Genomic DNA, 22,011 nt, shown 5'->3' with positions numbered 1-22,011 from the left:
TTGCATTCTGCAATGTATGCAACCACAAAGAAACTCTGCGCTCATTTAATGCTTTTTGACGTCGGCAGAGTTGAGTTGGATTTGATTTGATTTGATTAGATTTGAGTGGTGCGGGTTCTTCAGACACACATTTCCTTTCAATGACGGTTGGCCAACTTGTTGCCATTGATGTGTGATGACGGTTTCTGGGCGCGTCTCCAATCCCAAGTGGTGGATTGGTATTTGCATCGATGGCATTTGATGGCGGTGGATCAGTGATCGGTGGATTTATGAATTTGGGAGCAGCTTCGCAGATAAGGCCTTGGGGATGCCGGTTATTTGGGTTTGCTGATAGAGACTGGAATTTCATGTATCTGGCTTGTTTTGTACTATGTTCTCGTTGGTGTATTTTGGATATCCCAAATTAAAAAGGAATTTAATTCAGTTAAGGATATTTCGAACTTATTTTTATAACAACAAAATAGACCTCGAATAGTTTTTGGGTTATTGATATGCGCTAAAATATTATTAATATTCCAAACATTTAGTTATTTATAATTAATTATTTTTATAATATATATATTTATATTAGGAAATTATAATATAGTACTAATACATTTTGTATATTAATAATTTTCTGCCATTAGTTTTTGCTGATCTACACCAGTTCAGATGTACCCCACAATAGGGTGATGCTACTTATATCACTTTCCGAAATAGCAGAGAATTTCTTTATTTAAGCAACTCAACGAAAAGTCTATAAAAACGGATTAGACTCTTAATGTCGCTGGGACCCAAGCATCCCTGACTCATGAGCGCTATGCATCTATGGAGATGCATGGCCATTAATCCAAATCCACGTCTGTGCTCTTTCAACGAGCCAGACAAAGAAGTCGAGGAAGCAAGAAACCGAAGCGGGACAAAAACCGTAGGCGTAATCGGAACAATGAATGCCAACTCGGCTTGGCCTGGGTTTTTCAATGGGATTGAGTTTTTCGCCAGCCAATTGGACAGTTCAAATAGATCGCTGAGTTCACTTGTCAAGGAATCGACAACGACTGTTGCAGTTGCCTTGCCAAATTGAAAAAAACCCCGTCTTCGAGTCTTGTGTATGCATCATGGTCGTCTTGTTTCGAATCCAACGACTTCTAGAGAGGGCCTTTCGCGCACTGCACCCACACTGCCAGACGGAGACCGCCTAGACACACCTGAGTGTGGGTGAGAGCGAGCGTTCAACCAGGGGCAATGGTAATGGGTATTATGTATTACGTGCGCGCTCTCACCTGTTGCGCTCAGCTGACGCGGGAGAAAGAGCCAACTTAGTTGGCAGGAGAGGAAACCAGTTATCTGTTGGCCGCCTGCAGACCGTGGTGAGTTGGCAACGCTTCCAGCCAAGATCCGTGCCGCCGGAGAGATCAGTTGGTGGTCGTGCTTGAGACGGAGCGGTTGGCCGAGTGCGATCGCATTACTTCCGAACGATATACAATATACAGCCCGTGCTGCCCACAAACGTGGCCAGATAAGAGGAGATATATACCTATTTCTCGCCGGGTTGGTGCTAATATTCGTTTTCAGTGTGCCTGCGTGTGTGTACGGTTGTGATTTATGCAAATCTTTGCTTTCTTATTAAACAAACACAAGATCTGCTAGTGAAATATACGACCCAGCGGAAAGAAAAGAGAACCACGAGCGAAAACATTCCATTGGAAATACCGAAAACAAGTTTTCTGCCTTCGGCTCCGAATCGCTTATTCGCTGTTTGCTTTCTGCCATTTGCCATTTCTACATAAAAGGAGTGAGAGTGAAATGTGAAATGTCAGTGCAAATAGCCATCAACTTTTACAATGACATCAGTGGATGTTGGCCAAAAAAATATTAACGATTGCCAGCAGAATGGAATGAATAGAAGCGCATGCTGCCTAATTTCCTTCGTGCTAACTTGGCCAAAAAGGCTTGCAGCAAATTCTGCTGCCTGCAGCCACAGCCGTGTTCAGTTGCAGTTTTTGCTGCTGCCGTTGAAACCGGTTGAAATATTTTGCTATCGCAATTTGGGTCTAGGGTTTTTGTTGCTGTTGTTGCATTGTAGCGAGTTGCATGAGCATTGACTGCCTTGCATATACACAGTATATCTTTTTCTAGAGCCCAATTGGCAGCCTTTGTTTTCGGCAAGCTGGTTTATTTGCCTAGTTTCTGATTTGAATTGTGAGAAGTAAAAATTGTGCTGGCGTTGCCTAAAAAATGAAAGATATTTATGAGCTGCTCTTGGGTTCGGTACAGAAGTTGTAAATTCAAATTAAATATGCTAAATAGGGTTTACATATCGTATATTTACACAGGTTTTCAAAAGCTCGGACACATTAAAAAGTCACCGAAACTTTATAAAACAAAAGACTTGGGTAACAAACTTGCGTGAGTGGCATCGAAAAAGTTTACGCTTTCACACTAAAAATGGTCATTACATAAATGTGTGATCTAAGAAATGCTTTTGATATTCGGCGTATTTTGAAAAATGCGCTAATACTTTATTCCTTAGTTCTATTATCTATTAACTGTTTGATTCATTGAGGCAAGAGTAAGCCACCCCTATTTCCAAGCTAACAACTTTCCAAGTTACTCGTAGGGTGACCTAACAAATCAGTCAACAAATCGGCTGGCAAAATATAGACTTGACTTGACACTTGAGAGATCGTTATTCAACCGACTTTCAACGGAAATGACAGCATTTGGGGTTACCAAACCGAGTCAATGACAAATAACAGAAACCGCGGCTACAGATGTCGTGTGAACTTTAATAACCGCAAAAAGAAAATCCCATACCCCAAAAGAGAAAACTAAATAACAACGAGTGAACAAAGTCGGTAATGAGTTATCGAAACAGTTCGAAGATTTAAAAGTGCATGTAATTTATTTAATTCCATATTTATAGAAGATTACTATAAATTAACAATAACAAGTGCAAACGTGTGAGAAATCAAAGAGGAAAAGCCAAAAAGACGGAGCAGTAACATAAGCCAAAATGCAAACGTGTAGAAGAAGAAAAGCCTCAGGCGACCCATCCACGATCATGTGGAGTAGAATGTGCCTGGCCACTCTCTGCGGATTACTTCTGCTTGGCATTCAAATTGAGCGTGCGGCGTCTGCGCCTGCAGGCGAAGATGCAGCGGCCACAACGATGCCACCTCTGGATACCACAACAGATGCCCCAGACGCCGCACCAGCCACCACTCCAGCCACAATTGCCGTAGAACAAAGCAGCAGCATTACCGCCGAGGCAGCGGATGGTTCAACGACTTCCACGACGACAACAACTGAGGCGGCCAACAATTCCAATGCGGCCGAAACTGGTGAGTCCAAGCCGAAAGCCATGAAAATTATAGATGCCGTCTTAACGCGACGACGCTTGCATAGATGAGGCATCTCATCCCGACCTCCAGCCAGACACTTTAATCCCGCCTAGCCGCGCTCTCTAATCAAATCGCGTTCTCTGAGCCACCAATTAACGCCGTGCCGGTGCGTGACTTCTGGTCCGCCCTTTCGTTACCCATTTCGTTTCGATTTGTAAGGCATTTCTCCATAATTATTTTCCGATCCGCTTAAATGGAGCGAACAAGAGAAATTGTTTGACTATTAATGGATGCAAGAATATTTGGAGATGTATGTAAGTGGTTTCCTCTTGAATTACTTAGTTAATTAAGCGGCATGTTAAAGGGAAAATATTTAAATTTCCGGCCCTCAAGCTAAATCTCGGAAACCTATCCCAAAAGAGAAATTATTCTTCGTGTTAGAACAAGTGAATGAAGGTAATTAAATTTGAATATTTCGGATCTGATACTTAAGATATAATAATTATACTTCTATTTGATTGATATTAATACTTACTATATAATTAAATATAGTAAATCAGATCACTATTTTATTCAAATATTTTATTTCATTCTGTTGAAAGAGGCATTCACATTTGGGTTATTAGGATAACTGCAAAAATTCATTTAACCAAAACATTCAGATCATTTGAGATAGAGTGATTAACTTTCACACACGTACCTTTTGTATAAACTTCTGTAGTGCAAAAGTAAAAGGCTCCATTGTTCGGCTTTTGTCAAAGCCAATCGTGTTTTGGAAAATAGATTGGCCGTTTAATAGCCGAGTTCTTGGCTGTAACAGATTTATAATTATCTTGAACGTGGTTTTGGGCTTAATGTCAGTGGCACATCAAACTTTTCACGGGGAAAGTATGCCGTCGTAAAAACTTCAATTGGTTGTTCATTGTTTTGATAGTCTCCATCTAGTTGCATTGATGACTCGATAAAACGGAGTCTGGCGGGCCACACACAGATCGACAGATTGAGTATATGTTGTTTCCATGGCAAGTGGGAACGCCATGTTTTAAAGGAACTGGCCTTTTCTGGCTGGTCTAAATGCCACGGGGAAGTTAATGAGATTTAACAGCAAACATTGGGCTGATGGTAAAGTAAGCCTTCACAAATTACTCAATTTAAATGCAAAGCAGCCAACAGTCATGACTCATGCCCTTAACCTACGTAGTCCCCTTACCACAAGCTTCCAGTGGATTCCGTAAATTTTGGGTGTTGACTTGTACAGCAACACGGAGTGCCTTTTCGCGGGGGCTAATTATAAGTATGTGCCCAGGAAATTAGCTAAAATATATAAATAGCAATTAGTCATTGACAGATGTGAAAATGAAACACCTACAAACTTGGAGAAGAAACCGCACCTGATTCCATTTTAAAATGGGTATTTCAAGTGATGCAAACTCTTATTTTGCTAGGCGTTGAGTGGGTAGCGAGTGGATTGGGGATTTCGATTTTATAATTAAAACAAGCACATGTGTATTAGCAAATCAATTATTGGGCAAGACTTTAGACAGTTGATTAACTGGTTTTATGTTATAGTTACAGCTACTGAAGCAGTAAATAAGAAAAGCCGCTAGACTAGATTTTAACAAAACTATGAAAGTCAAACAAATTTTCATATTAAATGTTAATTAATTGTTACATACATACATATTGGGGACATCACCTTATTATCGGCCTTTTTTAGAGACAACTTTTTGTGAAAAACCACAATCTAAACGAAACATTGTAAGGCCAGCAAATTGCTTTCAATCTGAAGAAAAAATCAGCAAAGTAATACTAATGAGTTGGAAAATTGCACACCAAAACTGGCTATAGGTGTACTTGAAAATCGAGTACATTAATCATTTATGTTAATTTTCTGTTTGGCGGCCTCTTTTGGGTGCTAAATTATGCCCTTGATAAAGCGCGGGCAGTGATACAAAAATGCAGAAAAAATCGTATTCAGCAATTTTCAATGCGTTGGCATTGCAAGTCAGGGACTGCACTCAAAATGGCTTGCCAAAATTAAATAAAATATTTATTGGCATGCACGAGGTCCCTTAAAAAATAATACGTATCACGAAATTTACAAAATTCAATAACGACCTCAATCAACCGGCAATCTTGTCTGCGGCTCACTTTCTTCAAGGGAAAATGTACGGCGGGCAAAAAATAACAATAAATAAAAATGAAAAGTGCTGAGTGACCTGCTGTTTTATGGAGTTGTGGACTTGTTGATTGTTTATTATTTTTTACAATTCATAGCAAAGTGAAATTTACATATTTCTGGCACGACTATCATGAGTTTTTGTATTAAAAATCATTCACATTACTTGCAGTATGGAAAGATGGCGTACTCTAAGATAAAAGCATAAGTTTTGCTGAATGGAATACACCAAACTCAGAGGTGCAATATCAAGTTCGTTCCCTAAGTCTTTTGTTTGCCGCGCCCATGCGAGCTTCTTCTTCACCTTCCCTTTCATGTTTATTCAAACGCTGTTGTTTTTCTCTTTCATAACTGAGAATTTCTGCAGAACAGGCATGCAGATAGTCTTTGTTTTCTCGAATTTTTCAAGGATACCCATTTCAGCGGAGTGTGAGAAACATATTTCTTTGGAGGGTGTGGCAATTCGGTGCGTGATTTCTGACTTGAACTGCTGTACCTTTCGCTTTGGGGTTCACGCTCGATTAGCTAGCGAATTTCATGGGACCGCTATAATGAACCGATAAGTAAAAGTAGCTTAAAAGAGCTTTTCAACCGGCTAGTTCGAAAATACATACGTTGAGTATTATGTGTAGATTGACAAATACCACAACACTGCGCGATTGTTAATTGTCTGCCGTTAGCCGGCGGGCTTTTTGCCGCTGTTATTAATATGGTTTTGTACATTGACACTCAACTCAGCTTCAGTTTGTGAGGGGGGCGCGTGAAAGTGCAGACAGCGACAATTAACATTTTGGCCGTAAATATGGCTCTTTGGATGTTTCGTACTCGAGTGTCGAAAAAACACTTTTGGGCTTTGATCTTTATGTGGGTTTTCCACAGCGGATTGGCGGGCTTTCTCCGCCAACAGCCTCCCATTCAGCAGAACCAAACGGGTTAGGCAAGTGAAAACACTCGGCCCAGCCTGGCTGTGAACTCAATCCCATTTATGTCAGGGGCGCAAATCACAATACAGGTTAAAATTTAGCTCAATTGTAACTCGTTTGAAATATGCATTAAGCAATGGCATCAATTCCACTTACAGTATCATGCAATTCCCTCCCTGGTCTAGACGTGCGTTGCCTGGCTTGCATTTTTCAATTAGATAATTTTCATGTATGTATCTTTTTCTTCCATGTGAGCGCAGTGAGAAAAATGTAGCACAGAAAGGCAATATGCGGCTAATTAATGCATTTTAATTGCGAATAACTAGAGTTGAGTGTGTGCTGGGCAATTATCTGTGTCATTGAACGGTGCTGAGAGCGGAGAACGTGGTCAGGAAGTTAGAGCTTAAGCGGGAGCCTCAAATAAAAGAATGGAAATTAATTTAATTACAAGTTCTGAATAATTTATACTGTTGCTTGATCTGAAAGAATATCTAAGGGGGGTAATTTCTTAAGCAATTTCTCGCCACATAAATGTGGTGTGCGAAAGAATGAACTTCTTGTTAATTTTGCAGATCAACCACCCATATAACACCATATAGGCATATGAAACACTAATTTTTTAGGCGTTACATAACCTTTAGTTTGCCAAATACACAAGGAAGTGAATAATATTGTCCCCATTTAACGTGATTACCTAATCGAAATCCCGAACACGTTCAGTGTATATTGTAAATATATACGCTAAGCCATCTTGTTTTCGCTGCTTGTGCCATTCGATTGACCTTCAATTCGGAACGCACTTTGGCACTAGTTACAAGTCAGCAGTTGGCGCTACAAAATCCACAAGCGTTAGCGGCTTCAATTCCAATTCAAACTCCACTTCCAATTCGATTTCATGGCCGGCCAAGCAACTCGCATTCACTTGGCTAAAAGTGTGTGGTGTCATTCCATTGAGATCGGATACAGATACAACTAGAGCTGCAACTAACCAGTAAAGTGGCGTTGTGTTTAGTCATATCGTTGTTTATACTCATTTCTGCCAGAGGTCTTTGTCTCGGCTCCTTCAGCCCGACTCCAAATGGACAATGACACGCGCTCTTGGTAGTATTTGAAACTCGTTTTGCTTTGGCATCGGGAGCCTCCTCCTCCCACTCCCGCCCATTCTGCCCCTTTTTAGCGGGTCAAACTGCATTTGTGTTGTTGTGTTGTTCATGCACATGAACTTTCGAGTTGAAAAAGGTCAAATACCGGTTGGCAAATAATTTTGCTATATTGCCGAACGGTTTGACTCGTCTTCCCCTTTGCTTGTTAATGATATTGTTGTGAGCTGTTGTTTTTATGGTGTAGAGGAATTTTGCCCTGCCGGAGATGCTCTTACATACCTGACTGACCACCAGCCATTTGTTTGAGTATATATATTCTACGTTTGCTTGGGTTTTCTTGGGTTAATGGGCTGAGCACATTTTTATATCATTAGCCAGATAGAAAGGGCGATAAGATGCCGAGAACTATTTGGGTTACGGGCAAGTTCAGTTAACTGCAATTGAGATGAGTTCACGATAATGCTGTGTACTTTGTTCTTTTTATGAATCTGGATGTTTCTACTAGATCCGGAAGCAAATCATTCTTAAAATGATCACTTTAAGGTCTTTCCGTCAAAAAATGATTTCTTTATCCATGTATAATTTTGATTCAACATGCGCGCCATTGAAAGTTAACACTTCGTTTCACAATTTTCCATACTCGTCTTTTGTGGAACGTCATCACTTTGAACAAAGGCCGCGCAATTTCATTAACATCAGCAAATTTCTAAAACAAATACAATAGGAAAACCTCCAAAAGATGGGCTTAATTAAAACGAAATATAATCAAAATTAACACCCAAAAAGAAGCGAGTGAATTCGAATGCAGGCAACATCGTAGATTGCGTAATCAATTCAGATTTTAGTTTCGAACCATAAATAAAACCGGACCACAGCCAACAGCTGCATAATACGTTATATACGAGTATATGCGAGAGTATATACATTTTGGATTCACGACACACACTAAGCATGACCGTTACATTACCCAAACCGCCAAAAAGGTAAAACCTTTCCCCTTCCCTGTCTCTTCCCCTTCGATAGCTATTGCCGGTTTCATTTTTGTTGACACTTTTTGCGCATTACAAAACTCGGCCAACTGGGTGATAGCGGGGCAGGGAGCGGTGACAGGTTAGTGGGGATCAGGGGCGTGGGCATGGTTATTAGGCAGGGATCGGGTTGAGGCTCTGCATCCGGTTGTCCACGTTCAGTGCTTTCAGTACACTATGCGACCAAACTATAAATGCGGAAGTTCATTACATTCTAATAGCCGGGAATAAGATTAATGGAAATAACGGTGGCCCTGGTTTTGTGGGTCAAAAGTGATGTTTACACTGAATTCCTCAATTCAATATTCTGTAAAGATTATTTTTTGTACAGAAGCAGACTTACGGCATATGTATGGTCTGGTTATTTTGAATTTCCGATCTTTAATCGACTTTTTATTAGGTGGTGAAGAAGTTTAAATTTGGGGTTAATGTTTTCAGATCTTTTTCATTTTCTACAAAGTAGAGATGGCTTTGAACTGAGTAAATTGACCATGAAACCCTAACGCTATGGCATATGCAGTAGATTTCCAGGCATAATCAACTCTAGATCAATGGCAACCATTACCCAGAAGAAGAACCACTATTCCACCTAACAAAGACATCCGGTTTGCATGCATCGCTTCATGGCAGCTTGTCAATTCTAAGCACATCATTTATGGGCTCTCCTTTGCCCCGTTTCACAACCCCTGATTCAAAAGTGATCTCCCACTCCCCCGAGGAACTGTTTTCATTTGTTTGTTTGCGAAGCCGCAGAACGTGCGCCGACTTAGAAAAACCGCAGATGAGTTTGAACTACCGGACAGCAGTTTTGCATTTCTGCATAAGTGGCCTGTCCTCGGGTGATTGTTTGCGGTGCTGATGGTGGTTAGCATTCGTTGTCGCATGCATTCACTAGTATATCATAATCAAGCTGGCTGACCGGCTTAGCGTTGAGTCATAAACTAAGCTAGGCCAAAAGCCCAGAAAGAACTGAGGCGAGGTAACGAATGCAGATACAAAAAATTCCAGTTTGTTGTCTGAGTCTTTCGTATGCAGTCGCAGAAGTTGCGGATGAAAACACAATGCAAAACTTGCATAACGGAAGGGCAGACCACCAAACAAGTCCTATCTGTGCACCATGTCCCAGCTGGGTATATATTTCTATAGAGTACGCCTGGACTCGCCCAACGAAAGCCAGTGAAAAACGAAAATCTATGACAGTAAGAGACAAATTGTGCGCCAAGTAAAAACGAACGAAACAAATGGAGTGGGAGCTCCCCACCGCAAAAGCCCTCGAACTGTTCGCGTATTATAAACGACTAACCGTGACAGCAAGCCAGTCGAATAGGCCAGACCCAAGACCCAAGAATCAAGAACCAAAAACAGAAATGCACCTCAGCAATGGCAGCCCTAGCTGGAGGCTGCCAGCAGCAGCATAACGAACTGAAATTCAAGGTTCATGTCAGTAACCCTAAGCTCCAGTCTCGACACAGCAATAAAAGCAACAGCTTCAACATAAAACACACACATAAAGGTGTTCTCTCTATATAGAAATCGGCTAGGGCCTCTTTCTCCCATTCACTCTGCTGACTAACGAACCGAACTGTGTTTAGCTAGGTGGTGCATACCCTGACTTTTAAGAGGTACATCGTCTTACAAGAGGGAATATTGTATACCGAAAGAAGATATAACAGATATTTAAGGGGCCTTTATTAATAGTTGTTAATCAAATTAAATTCTATACTCAGGTTCTCAACTATTAATATGAATGATTAAATTTTGCGGATTCCCCCAACAAATTTCTAAGCCAGCAACAGAAGGTGCTTCAATTAATCAATTTAATCTGAAGTTTGTAATTTGAATAAATGCCCAGTATATTCGGTATTTTTTTTATTTTCTAGCGAATGAAGGGTGTCCATCTTTCGGAGTTTGCCTTTTTAAGAATGGTTTTTAGCGCTAAATTGGCGTTCGTTGCATGCCGACTCTGACTGCAAGACAGCCGTTGAATCTGACTGACTGACTGCCTGGAAGCGACTCCTTCTTCTTATGGCACCGGCGACAACTGTTGCATCTGCACCAGGTATCAGGAACAAGAAGCTAGGCACTAGGGTATAGGGATTAGGGACTAGGGCTTATGGTGTGGAGAGCCGGGTTCCGGGCCCGCTTTTATGCCTATTACGACGAACGCATGACAGTCGCATCCCCCTCCACCCACACTCCTCATGGGTCTGTCCAGGCGGAGGACTTGACTGGGTAAATGCCGTCCCCATGGGGTCGCCTTTTACTCCATTCCGTTTCCCCTCCTCGAAACCTTCCAAGAGTCAAAGACGTGTGTGCGAGGGTTATTTACCATTCCAACTGGATGATCGAGTGCTCGAGTACGTTGAAAATTGCAGCTAGACCGTTTTAAAGTTATTACCGGAATGAGACTGAAGACAGAATTCAAATGGAAATTTTTGGAATTCCTTGACAGCCAGGGTAATCAAACATAATTATGTCCCAGCCTAATGAATATTGATTGACTAGCTTACGAGATAGGAACCTAAAAGTGGAGGTTCGGCGGTGGAGGAAAAGGGTTTGCCCTGCCATTTCCCATTCGTGTGCAACAATTAGCAATCAAGTTCAAGTTCCCATTAATGAATTAAGAGTTAATTGAATGTTCCTGTGAATAGTCTGCGGGATTGGCAGAAGCTATCTAGAATCTCTTGGGCATCCATGGGCGAGTCAAGTGTTTTGTGTACCCCTTAAAGACCCCTTACTAAGGTCGTCATTTATTTATGACATGAGTCTTGAGCCCCGAAACTATGCCCGAAAACAAATGTAATTATATAACAGAGAGAAGAGAAAATCACAAAGAACAACAAGTTGCCGGGTCTGCCTGAGCCCACAAAAGAGCTTTACAAGCCCACATACTCAAGCCAAAAGAAGCAGAAACCGAAGAGAAACAAGAATTATATCATAAAAGATGTGTCTTGCCTGATATTTTGGTCGGGGCTTGTCCGCCCGGCTCTTCCGAGAATGGTCCGACCTGTGGACGATGATTCAGCAGCAGAAGACTCAGGCAGACGGGGCTTAATGAATACCTTGCAGATTTTGAGGAATTGATGCTGCGGCAAAAAAAAAACCGAGCGAAAAACAAAAATTACGTTCCAATGATGGTGTATCCAATGCGAATTGCGGATGCCGATGATGATGACGAGACGCGTGAGATATTTCCAATACGATTTACGTGGTTTCCGCTAGAATTGCGAAAGAATTCTATCCGCCAGTTACCGTAAATGTGGGACAAAGCCTTAGAGTTTGTTTACCCCAGAAATGACTCCCTTCCGGAGCGGAATCAGAAGGAATTCTTCTAACGTTTAAGTTGCTTACAGTATCTTATAGTTATAACAACATCAGAGTGCTGACCTACATTCAAATTTCACATAAATATCATAATCACATAATCACGAACTGAAGTATTTAGGTGTTTTGGCTAGGAACGCTAGAGGTACTTAAAATATACAGGTAAAATCGAAAAGAAATTAATTCGGCTTTAATTTATAACATAATGGCTTGTTAGGGATAATCGAACGAGATCTTATACTTCCTACAACCAGTTTTAATGCAATAATATCAAGTTGAAACGTAAAAAATTGTCTCTTTTTCAGAGTTCACGACAATTCTGCCAGAGCCCATCAGCATGGCAGAGGAGACCAGCATGCGATCGACGAGCATTGAACGCATCACCTCCACGGAGCCCACAACAACGCCCCGCCAGGAGACCGAGGGACCCGATCAGCATATGGTCTTCTCCAACGCGGAACCAGATCAGAGCCACATTCAGCACATTCCGCTGCGGGATGAGCACGCCGAGAGCAGTGGCGCCGACGACGCCACCACCGAGATGCAACGACAGCGCGAGCAGGATCAGCAGCAGAATGAGCTCAATCAGATCTCCAACGAGCAGGACGACGTGGCCAAGGATCTCAACAATTTCCGACATCCGGCCACGCTCATAACGGCCAGCAACAGCAACAGCGAGGAGAACGTTGAAATCGAAAGTGACAAGCAAGTGGAGACAACAACGATGGCTGCCACATCCACAGCGGCAACAGCAACAGGTACACCAGCAACAGGTATGCCAGCCACATCCACTTCCACAGTCCCCAGCGAGCGCGAGGAAGATCCATATCATGTGCATATACTGTCCGAGAATCATGATCGCCTGGCCGAACACGAAGATTATCAAATGCTCTCGACCAGCACCGAGGAATCGTCCACTACCACTTCGACTACCACCACCACCACCAGCACCACCACAGACTCGGGCATTGTGGCTGGTATTGTCGTCAGTGAGGAGAACAAGGCAACCGCTGAGCCATCAACTGCAACCGAGTCAACAGCCACATCCACATCCACAACAACTGCAGCGACAGCAGCAACTTCCAGCACATCGCGAGCACGCGCCATGCATATGAATGATCCAGAAGATGAAGCGGCCACCACAATAATGCCGGACAGCGAGTCGGGGCCAGTGATTAACATTGTTGAAGGACACCACATGCTGCAGCAGGAGAGGGAGCAGGAGGAGCCAAAGCAGGAGGAGCAGGAGGTGGCCAAGGAGCCGGAAAGCAGCTCCACCACCGAGGCCTCGACCACCACCACAGAGCCATCTCCATTCGTTGCCTTTGCTGGCGAGGGACGATCGGCGGGTGGCGACAATGATATCGAGCTGTTCCTGCACCACAATGCCACCACCCACGAGCAGCTCATGGATCTCAGTGATGTCAGCATGGACGGAGACCAGAACGAGGGCAGCAGCACTACTAGCACCACCACGACCACAGCTCAGCCGGAAACGGAAATGCCGAAAATTGTAGAAATCACCGCCAGCGGGGATACCATGCAGCGGGAATGCCTGGCCAACAACAAGAGCTATAAGGTTGGTATTAAGTACTCTTTTTGTTGGGACACAGAAACTTAATTCGAACAAATTCTTGAGGATGTCAGGAACTCAGAAAACCGAAATATTTTGAACACCATGAACACTCGTAGGAGTATACATGTGCTTCAATGTTTTCTTTTTTCTCTGCCAGAAGAATTTCAATTTTATATTTGGGATGATATCATTATAATACAAATTATTTTCACACAAATGATTTATTTATATACCTTCTATTTAACTTTATATCCGTCGCTCGAAGCTTTTCAATCTTTGACATTTTCAACCGTCTGACGTCAATGCACAGATCTGGTTGTTGTTTCAGATTGGAGCATATAAAGCATTTGTTTAAGTCAAGTTGGACCGCAGTGGGCCTGGCACGCCTTTTGACAACCATCATAAGAAACACAATAGAATATATGACAGATCCTGACAAGGAGAAAGCTGCGTTCGACGTCTCCATTTCCCTGTCGGCCTGCCCACTTCCTGGCACGCAACTCCAATTTGCCTTGTCGTCACCTGGATTGCATAATGGTAACGAGTTTGGTGCTCATAGTGAAACCGGTCAGAGTCTGCCCAGAGTTTCAGCATCCAGCGCAGCTGGCTGCGCATTCCAAAAAAGCGTCGAAAATCGAAAATATTTCGGTGAGCTTTCCCGGCTGCTGCTCGCCCAAGCAGCAATTATGCAAATATTTGCGCACCTTTATATTAGCAGGAAAAAGGCATAAAAAGGTTGAGGAAGAAAATTGCAAGAAACTGCTCACTGTGATTGATGTTGACATCGCCTCTGTGGTCGCGGATCAGCCCAACCCAATGCTGCATTTGCAGCAATCATCACAGCAGAGTGACAATTGCCGGCATTTTAAATAAGTAATCAGTAATAAGTAATAAGTAATAAATCTCAGTTAGAAGGACTCCCTTGAACAGGGCAAATGCCTTAACGTTCAGCTGATTAAAAGCCGGCTGATCATTTGAATTTCAATAATTGCTACACGCCTTTTTGCGTTTGTCCGAGTGTGACGTGTTCATCAAACGTTGCACTCGGTTCTCTCCACCTCGGGTAATGGCGCCCAGACATGTAAGCTCCACATCTTGCAGATACGTAGATACATAGATACGGATAGGCAGACGTGGCTGGAGCACGCCTCCAGCTGCCACAACTTACTGACCAACCCATTTTCCGCTGCGATGCCTGAATCTTGGTGTGGATTTTGTTTAATTAAACGGGTGCTTGGCTTTTATTATTAAATACTCTAACATAAAGGTAATCCGCACACATTACTGAAGATAAGCATACAATTTTCCATTTCTAAGCCTATGTTTGAAGCGCATTTCTCAATATTCTAATCCGAACATAATTTATATTAGACACTTTAAAAGTTGTTCCCCTTTTAAAGAGCATTTACACTTCGAGATCGCTCTCCTCATCTTTTATTAATATCGTTTTTCTTAATCTTTTAAAATGTTTGTGTTGTAGTTTTCATAATCGAGTTTGCGGTCCGCTTCGATATGAAATAATTTTTGCTTTCACTTTTAATGAATTGTTGTCGGCGGCTGATCGGTCCTCCCCTCGCACCACCTCCTCTGCTACCCATTTTTTTATAAATGGCCATCGAGTGGTGGACACGTGCAACATGCCAAGCCGCATGCCGCAAATGTTTTTCGAGTGAACACCAAGTAACTCAGAAAGTAATCAGTAAAATTGCACAGTTTATTCGGTTTTTCTTTTCAGTAGTTTATTGTGCCAAAGAGGGCGTTTTTGGTTTTTTTCGACGCCAAGGCTGAAAGGTTCACAACAATTCTGCTCATTAGGCGCCATTAAGAAAAGGGGAGGCAATTATGGCCCCAGAACAGTCGGTCATTAAAAATTTCTGGCAAACACAAAGGGCGCGAATTCTTGCACCTGAGAACCTGAGAACAAACGTAAAGAAAAATAAATAAATATTTTAAGAGAACAAACATTAGACAAAAGGTTATTTTCTACTTCGACAAAAACCAAGCCTGCGTGGATCTCGTCGAAATATGACATATTTGGTTATTGGAGCACCACGCAGCGAGCAGGAAATCTCAGTCGGTGATTGCCTTCAATCAACAAGGCGGATGATTGATGAGCCCATCTACTCTGACCTTCTTAGTTAGTTGTGCAAATTGACGTAATTTCTGCGCAAATAGCTTTCACACAGCGAAATTTAGCAAATGTATCTTGGCAAAAAATAAAAGTGGTTCAGTAGGTCGATCTTTGGTCATTACCGGAATAAATTAGCGGTTGTGCTTGGTATTCAAATTCATGATAATCGGTGTAATCTAGGGGTCTTTTGAGATAGTGAAAGTAGTGGTTATAGCTTATGGTAGAATTGAACAAAAACATAGGTAAATCTAAAGCTGCAATGTTTTTTGATATTTTATTATACACCCCACATTGGGTAATACATGCAATTATTGTCATTGTGCTTAATTTGTAAAACTGACCGACCCTATAAAGTATATATTTGATCAGACCATCTGCTTGTATCTTTTCGAACGTCTGGATCTCCGGAACTAAAAAAGCAAGAAAGTTGGGATCAAGAATGCAGATTCTTCTTCTTTGTGGTTTTTAACTTTTGTTATTTTTCTCCACTTTCTATTGATGTAACAAAAATAGTTTAATAATAAATTAATAATATGGTAGCTTTAAGTGTTTTTGAATTTACAAAACGTGACTTAACATTGTCAACCACTGAAGCATTTATAGTTTGTGATGATTTATAATTGAGGGGCTATAAACTGGAGAAGTCAGACTCTAACGTCCCACCATAATTCACAGCACGGAGAGTTGATGGAGCGCGATTGCGACGAGCGGTGCACCTGCAACCGCGGCGACTGGATGTGCGAGCCGAGGTGCAAGGGACTGAGTTATCCGCGTGGTAGCCAACGCAGCATGGCCAATCCCAACTGCCTGGAGAAGATAGTGGAGGAGGACGAATGCTGTCGGGTGATGGAATGCAGTGAGCCGCTGCTGGAGCCCACGGTGGTGGCCACAGTTGCCGCAGGTGAGGCAACTTCCACCATTAGAACAGGAGAAGCTGCTGTGACCCTGCCCACGACCGATGATGAAGGTGAGTGAGCGTATATCTCAGGGGCAGCAGCAGATGAGTTAGCTTTTTGTGGCTTTGCTGTAGTTGTAGCTTATATGCATTCCCAAGTCATCACTGTTTGGCCAAGCTTTTTAACATTTGCCGTGTTCTCTGTGCCCTCCATAAACATGTCCCATCCACGCCGCTCACGCCCATTGCCCATTGCCACCACCCACCACACCACATTGCAGCCACGCCCAAGCCTCGAACTGATTGCCACTACATGGGCGGTATCTACAAGTTCCGGGAGCGTTTGGAGATCGGTTGCGAGCAGATCTGTCACTGTGCCGAAGGAGGCGTCATGGATTGCAGACCACGTTGCCCGGAACGGAACCACACGCGTTTGGACAAGTGTGTGTATGTAAAGGACCCGAAGGACGTGTGCTGCCAACTGGAGCTCTGCGATGTCACCCTGGACGATCACGAGCAGCAGCCAACGCCACAGCAGAGCACCAACAACGAAGATCCTGAGGAGATCGACCCTTTCCGCTTCCAGGAGCAGGCTCGCGACGCCGGAGGCGCCAAGCCCACCTGCACATTCAAGGGCACAGAGTACGATGTGGGCCAGCAGTTCCGCGATGGCTGCGATCAGTTGTGCATTTGCAATGAGCAGGGCATTCACTGTGCCAAGCTGGAGTGCCCCTCGAACTTCGGTCTGGATGTCCAGGATCCGCACTGCATCCGCTGGGAACCGGTGCCGGCGGACTTTAAGCCCTCGCCGCCCAATTGCTGTCCGGAGAGCATGCGTTGCGTCGACAATGGGACATGTAGTTACCAAGGCGTCCAGATCGAGAACTGGTCCCCTGTCCCAGCCAACCTGACAGGTAAGATTCACTGGCTTATTCACCTCCATTTCAATATCCCGCGAACATGGCTTCTTTCACACAGGCTGCGATCAGCATTGCTATTGCGAGAATGGACGAGTAGAGTGCAGGGCCGCTTGTTCTCCGGTTCCAGCTCTTCCTCCGGCGGATTTGCCCTGTCATCCAGCACTAGCCCGCCTGCTGCCCATTCCCGATGACGAGTGCTGCAAGCACTGGATGTGTGCGGGTCAGGAGGAAGAGAAGGAAGCTACGTCAACCCATGCCTCAATTCCAGCAATTGGTAAATAAATGTGCACGCCATAATAATCCTTCCTTTTTTGTAGTTTGCATGCCGTAATCAAGAAAGTTTTCCCCCAAATCGCATCATTTCCTTAAGCTTTGTCATTGAAAAATCATTTTGAGTTCGTTTTGTATGCATCTAGTTTGATTACTTTGTTTTGTTAATGTGTTGCGCTTTTTCTCGTTGTCTTATCTGATCTCTCTACTGCCATTTTTATCGCGCTGACATGCTATTTAATTTCGTTTTACTTTACATTTATTTTCTACGCTCATCACAACCAATTTTAATATTGTTATTCACGCTATGCATTTTGTAAATAATCAACCTACAACAACCAATCAACCATCCAACATGCAACCGATAACAGAAACCACAACAACGACAGCGACAACAAATATATCGACCAGTATACCTAGCAAAGTACCCCAAATCAAGAAGGACGAGGAGAAGAAGCCATCAGCAAGTGGCGCCTTCTATCCCACCTTGGATGGCAAGCCACCCAAGTCGATTGCTGGTCTTGGTATCTTCGAGAAGCCGGAGAAACCGGAGAAGGGCCACAAGAAAGTGCAGCACCAACAGCAGCAGCATCAGCAGCAGCAGCATCAGCAGCAGCAGCAGGAGCAGCAGGAGCAGCAGCAACACCAGAATGATGTTATTTTCGACGGTGATCGCACAGAGGAGCAGGAAGACCCTTTGCCCCCGAACGGCGGATTTGTGCCCTTCCCATTCGGCCAGCAGCATCCTCATCAACCACATCTTGGTCCGTATGGCTTCTACAATCCCGTGAAGCCTGTCTACGAGGACTATAATCCCTATGAGCCGTACGACATCAATCCCAATGGCACACCCCAGGGCAAACCGCCTCCAGTGCCCACTAGTCAGTCCGATTTGTTCAATATATTAGGTGCAGAACAACCAGGACACCAGGTTCATCCTGCTCATGCTGGGCCACCAATTCATCCTGGGCAAACGCAAAAAGACAATCACAACCTGGGACCGCAAGTTAGAATCGAACAGATACTGCAGCACCTGCAGCAAACTGTTCCAGGCGGATCACCACCGCCGCCTCATCAGCAACACCAGTCCCAGCATCCGCAGCAGCAGCAGCAGAAGCAGCAGCTACCAGCTCCGCAGCAACATCCGGGTCATTATGTGCCCATCGTGCACAGTGGAGTGCCTCCGCCACCACCAGGACATGGCATTGCCATTGTCGATGGGCAAACGGTGGCCTATGAGAGTTATCCTGTGATCCCGGGACTGGGAGTACCGCAGCTCCATCCCCAGCAACACCAGACGCCCCCACAGCAACACTTGCAGCAGACATTCCTGCCTAGCTCGAGCACTACATCCGGACTTTCTACGCAGGCCAGTGAGCACAGTCTGCACCAAAACCAGGAAAAGCTGGCCAGACAGCAGCAGTCAGGTTGAACAAACTATTCTACTCACCACCACACTCCTTAGTTCTCCTTTACTCTGCCCAGCTATTCAGCAAACAACAGAAACACTGCGACAGGGTTTTACTGTACTAACTGAGACAACACTGCCCACAAAAACCAAAAACCAACAACAGACATACACTCATCCATCACAAGCACTTACACACCCATCAGCATGAATGATCATCCATCATAAACAAAGCTTGCAGCTAGTCCGCAACTCAAGCAATTTCCAAACGATGCTCGTTTAAAAATAGTCGGGCTACAAATACTAACTAAACTTAAATCTAAGTCAGAGATGAGCAAGCTAAGATCACCGTGGGAAACTGTCATGTTTTCCCCACTAACATTAAGTGCTTAATGTGTTGTTGCATTGGAAAATCTAAATCAAATTTGAATTCGGGTCTTTTTAAGCTCCGAAGGCATGCACTTAAATTTCTTAAAAATTTTTTAACTAGTAAATATCTTTCGGAAGCCGAACGAATTTTAAAGATTTTGTTTCAAAGTAAAACTGTAATGTCCAAATGTACGACCTTAAAGATTGCTTATCTCTTACCTTAACTCCTAGAAAGCTTCAATTTGACATCAACACTTTTTATTATCATAACTAGGAGCCAGCAACCTGCAACCTGATATCGAAGTTCACACCCTGGAGGCCATCGATCCCCGTTCCATTCGCATTGTCTTCACCGTTCCCCAGGTCTATGTGAACCTCCATGGACGCGTGGAGCTGCGCTACTCGAATGGACCCAGTAACGATACATCCACATGGGAACAGCAGATCTTTGCTCCGCCTGAGGACCTCATTGCCACATCCCAGATGGAGTTCGATCTGCCCAGTCTTGAGCCAAACTCACTGTACAAGGTGAAGATCACTTTAATCCTTCGTGATCTGAACTCGCAGCCCACGAGCAGTATCTACACCGTGAAGACGCCGCCTGAAAGGACCATCACTCCGCCACCTCCGTTCCCCGATTACAGGCCAGACTTCGAGGACATCTTCAAGAATGTTTCGGACCCAGAACTGACGGTCAGCGAAACGAACGCCAGCTGGTTGCAGTTGACATGGAAGAAACTGGGTGACGACCAAATGGAATACGTGGATGGAGTTCAGCTGCGCTACAAGGAGCTGACGGGCAAGATCTACTCCTCAACGCCTCTGATCCATCGCACATTAACCAGCTACACCATCCAGAACCTTCAGCCTGATACGGGCTACGAGATCGGGCTTTACTACATACCATTGGCTGGACACGGAGGTGAATTGCGTGCCGGACACATGATTAAGGTCCGAACTGCCCAGAAGGTGGACGTGTATGGCTTCGATGTGACCGTAAACGTAACCAAGGTGAAGACCCAGAGTGTCGAGATCTCGTGGAATGGCGTGCCCTATCCTGAGGACAAGTTCGTGCACATTTATCGTGCCATCTACCAGAGCGACGCTGGCAAGGAGGACTCCAGCGTCTTCAAGGTCGCCAAGCGAGACAGCACCACTGGTACCCTGATCATGGATCTCAAACCAGGCACCAAGTACCGCCTCTGGCTGGAAATGTACCTGACCAACGGCAACACCAAGAAGAGCAATGTTGTCAACTTCATCACGAAGCCAGGTGGTCCAGCCACTCCCGGGAAGACTGGTAAGTCGGAGGAGGGTTAGGGGTATAAATTATTATCTTTAGAAAGTAATTCCGTTTCAAGTCTTGCAATTTTTCGAAGGAATAAGTAGAGGATTTAAACTATTTGGTGAGGCGGAAAAAAGTCGTGAATTTCAAAAGCCAGTCTTGAGTTAAAGTTCCAAAAAGGCTTATATTGTTTATGTTTATATGTTATACTTTAGTGTAAAGATTTCCCACTTATTTGCTGAAAATATTCTAACACGGCTGTGCTTCTATCAGGAAAACTCCTAACCGCGGGAACGGACCAGCCCGTGGGCGATTACTACGGACCCCTTGTGGTGGTTTCTGTGATCGCTGCCCTGGCCATTATGTCTACTCTGGCCCTGCTACTGATCATCACCAGGAGACGAGTTCATCAGACGGCGTCCATTACGCCACCACGAAAAAGCGACGCTGCCTACGATAATCCCTCATACAAGGTGGAGATCCAACAGGAGACTATGAGTGAGTAAATCGCATAAGCCGATTAGGATTCCAGATTCTAATGCTATGCTCCCTATTTCCAGATCTGTAAATGACTCACAATGCCCTGCAAGCAACTAGCTTAAAAGCAGATTCTTGTAAATATTGAAGGAAATAGATGTGGATGAAAAACTCAGTGTCAGTAAAAGAATATAAGTGAAAATCCTGAATCAATCAGATTAAATCAGATGGAGCAAGCAATTTTCTGAAACCGGCGCAAGATAAACAAATTTTTTCAAATCGAAATGGCCGCCATGTTGAATGTAGTGGTTAAGTAATCTAAAAACACATACCTTTTGTTAAACAATTTGCGACTTGTGTAAATAGAGAGAGATTGAGACAGAAGGAGACACCCTATGGAAGAACCAATTGACAAGAGCTCCACAACTAAAATTGGCCTCGCTGGGCGTATCGATTCTATTGGCGATTTCAAAATGCATACGAGTTTAGTTAGTTTAACTTGTAAATTGTAGCTTTACACTTATCGTAATTAAAGGGCGCATCAGCATCAACAGATCCGCAGCTCCAGCAATACGATGCGTTCTTCAATTAACAGTCCATAAATATTTAAATTAGCTTTTAAAACGTACATAGATATGCATATGTATGTGAGTATGGATAAATAAAGAAAAGATAATAAAACCATAAGCTAATATTTTATTTCTGTTGAATATAAAGGCCTATATCACTAGCACTTATCCGAAGTATAACCTTCAGATTTAAGGGTACTAAAAGTAAAAATATGATCAAATGTTCGTAAT

General features: G+C 43.6%; 1 protein-coding gene and 1 pseudogene across 4 annotated transcripts; both read left to right on the top strand.

Annotated features, from left to right (window-relative positions):
- Positions 1-1,090: 1,090 nt before the first annotated feature.
- Positions 1,091-2,829, top strand: LOC113563757 (annotated as a pseudogene).
- On the top strand, positions 1,493-21,831 carry LOC6553196 (putative epidermal cell surface receptor). 4 transcript variants are annotated; one of them, XM_026978371.1, is made up of 10 exons: positions 1,493-1,569; positions 2,906-3,323; positions 12,186-13,459; positions 16,263-16,554; positions 16,764-17,396; positions 17,461-17,676; positions 18,044-19,099; positions 19,724-20,749; positions 21,008-21,232; positions 21,295-21,831. In XM_026978371.1, the coding sequence occupies exons 2-10, from the start codon at positions 2,996-2,998 to the stop codon at positions 21,300-21,302; spliced, it is 5,058 nt and encodes a 1,685-aa protein (XP_026834172.1). In that variant the 5' UTR covers positions 1,493-1,569; positions 2,906-2,995; the 3' UTR covers positions 21,303-21,831. The 4 variants fall into 4 exon arrangements, with proteins under 4 accessions (XP_026834172.1, XP_026834175.1, XP_026834169.1 ...); XM_026978374.1 differs by having other exon boundaries at positions 1,501-1,565; XM_026978368.1 differs by having other exon boundaries at positions 1,537-1,794.
- The last annotated feature ends 180 nt before the right edge of the window (positions 21,832-22,011 follow it).

The sequence above is a fragment of the Drosophila erecta genome, unplaced genomic scaffold, assembly GCF_003286155.1.
Source record: "Drosophila erecta strain 14021-0224.00,06,07 unplaced genomic scaffold, DereRS2 tig00000000-arrow-pilon, whole genome shotgun sequence".
NCBI lineage: Eukaryota > Metazoa > Arthropoda > Insecta > Diptera > Drosophilidae > Drosophila > Drosophila erecta.
The sequence above is the reverse complement of the archived record's forward strand: the minus strand, read 5'-3'. Positions and strand labels throughout refer to the sequence as shown.

Bases quoted from the DNA above. Each gene is read 5' to 3' on its own strand.
- LOC6553196 (XM_026978371.1), top strand. From the start codon at position 2,996: ATGCAAACGTGTAGAAGAAGAAAAGCCTCAGGCGACCCATCCACGATC. The intron at 16,555-16,763 runs GTGAGTGAGCGT...ACCACATTGCAG, and splicing joins GCCCACGACCGATGATGAAG to CCACGCCCAAGCCTCGAACT. The intron at 17,677-18,043 runs GTAAATAAATGT...AACCGATAACAG, and splicing joins TGCCTCAATTCCAGCAATTG to AAACCACAACAACGACAGCG.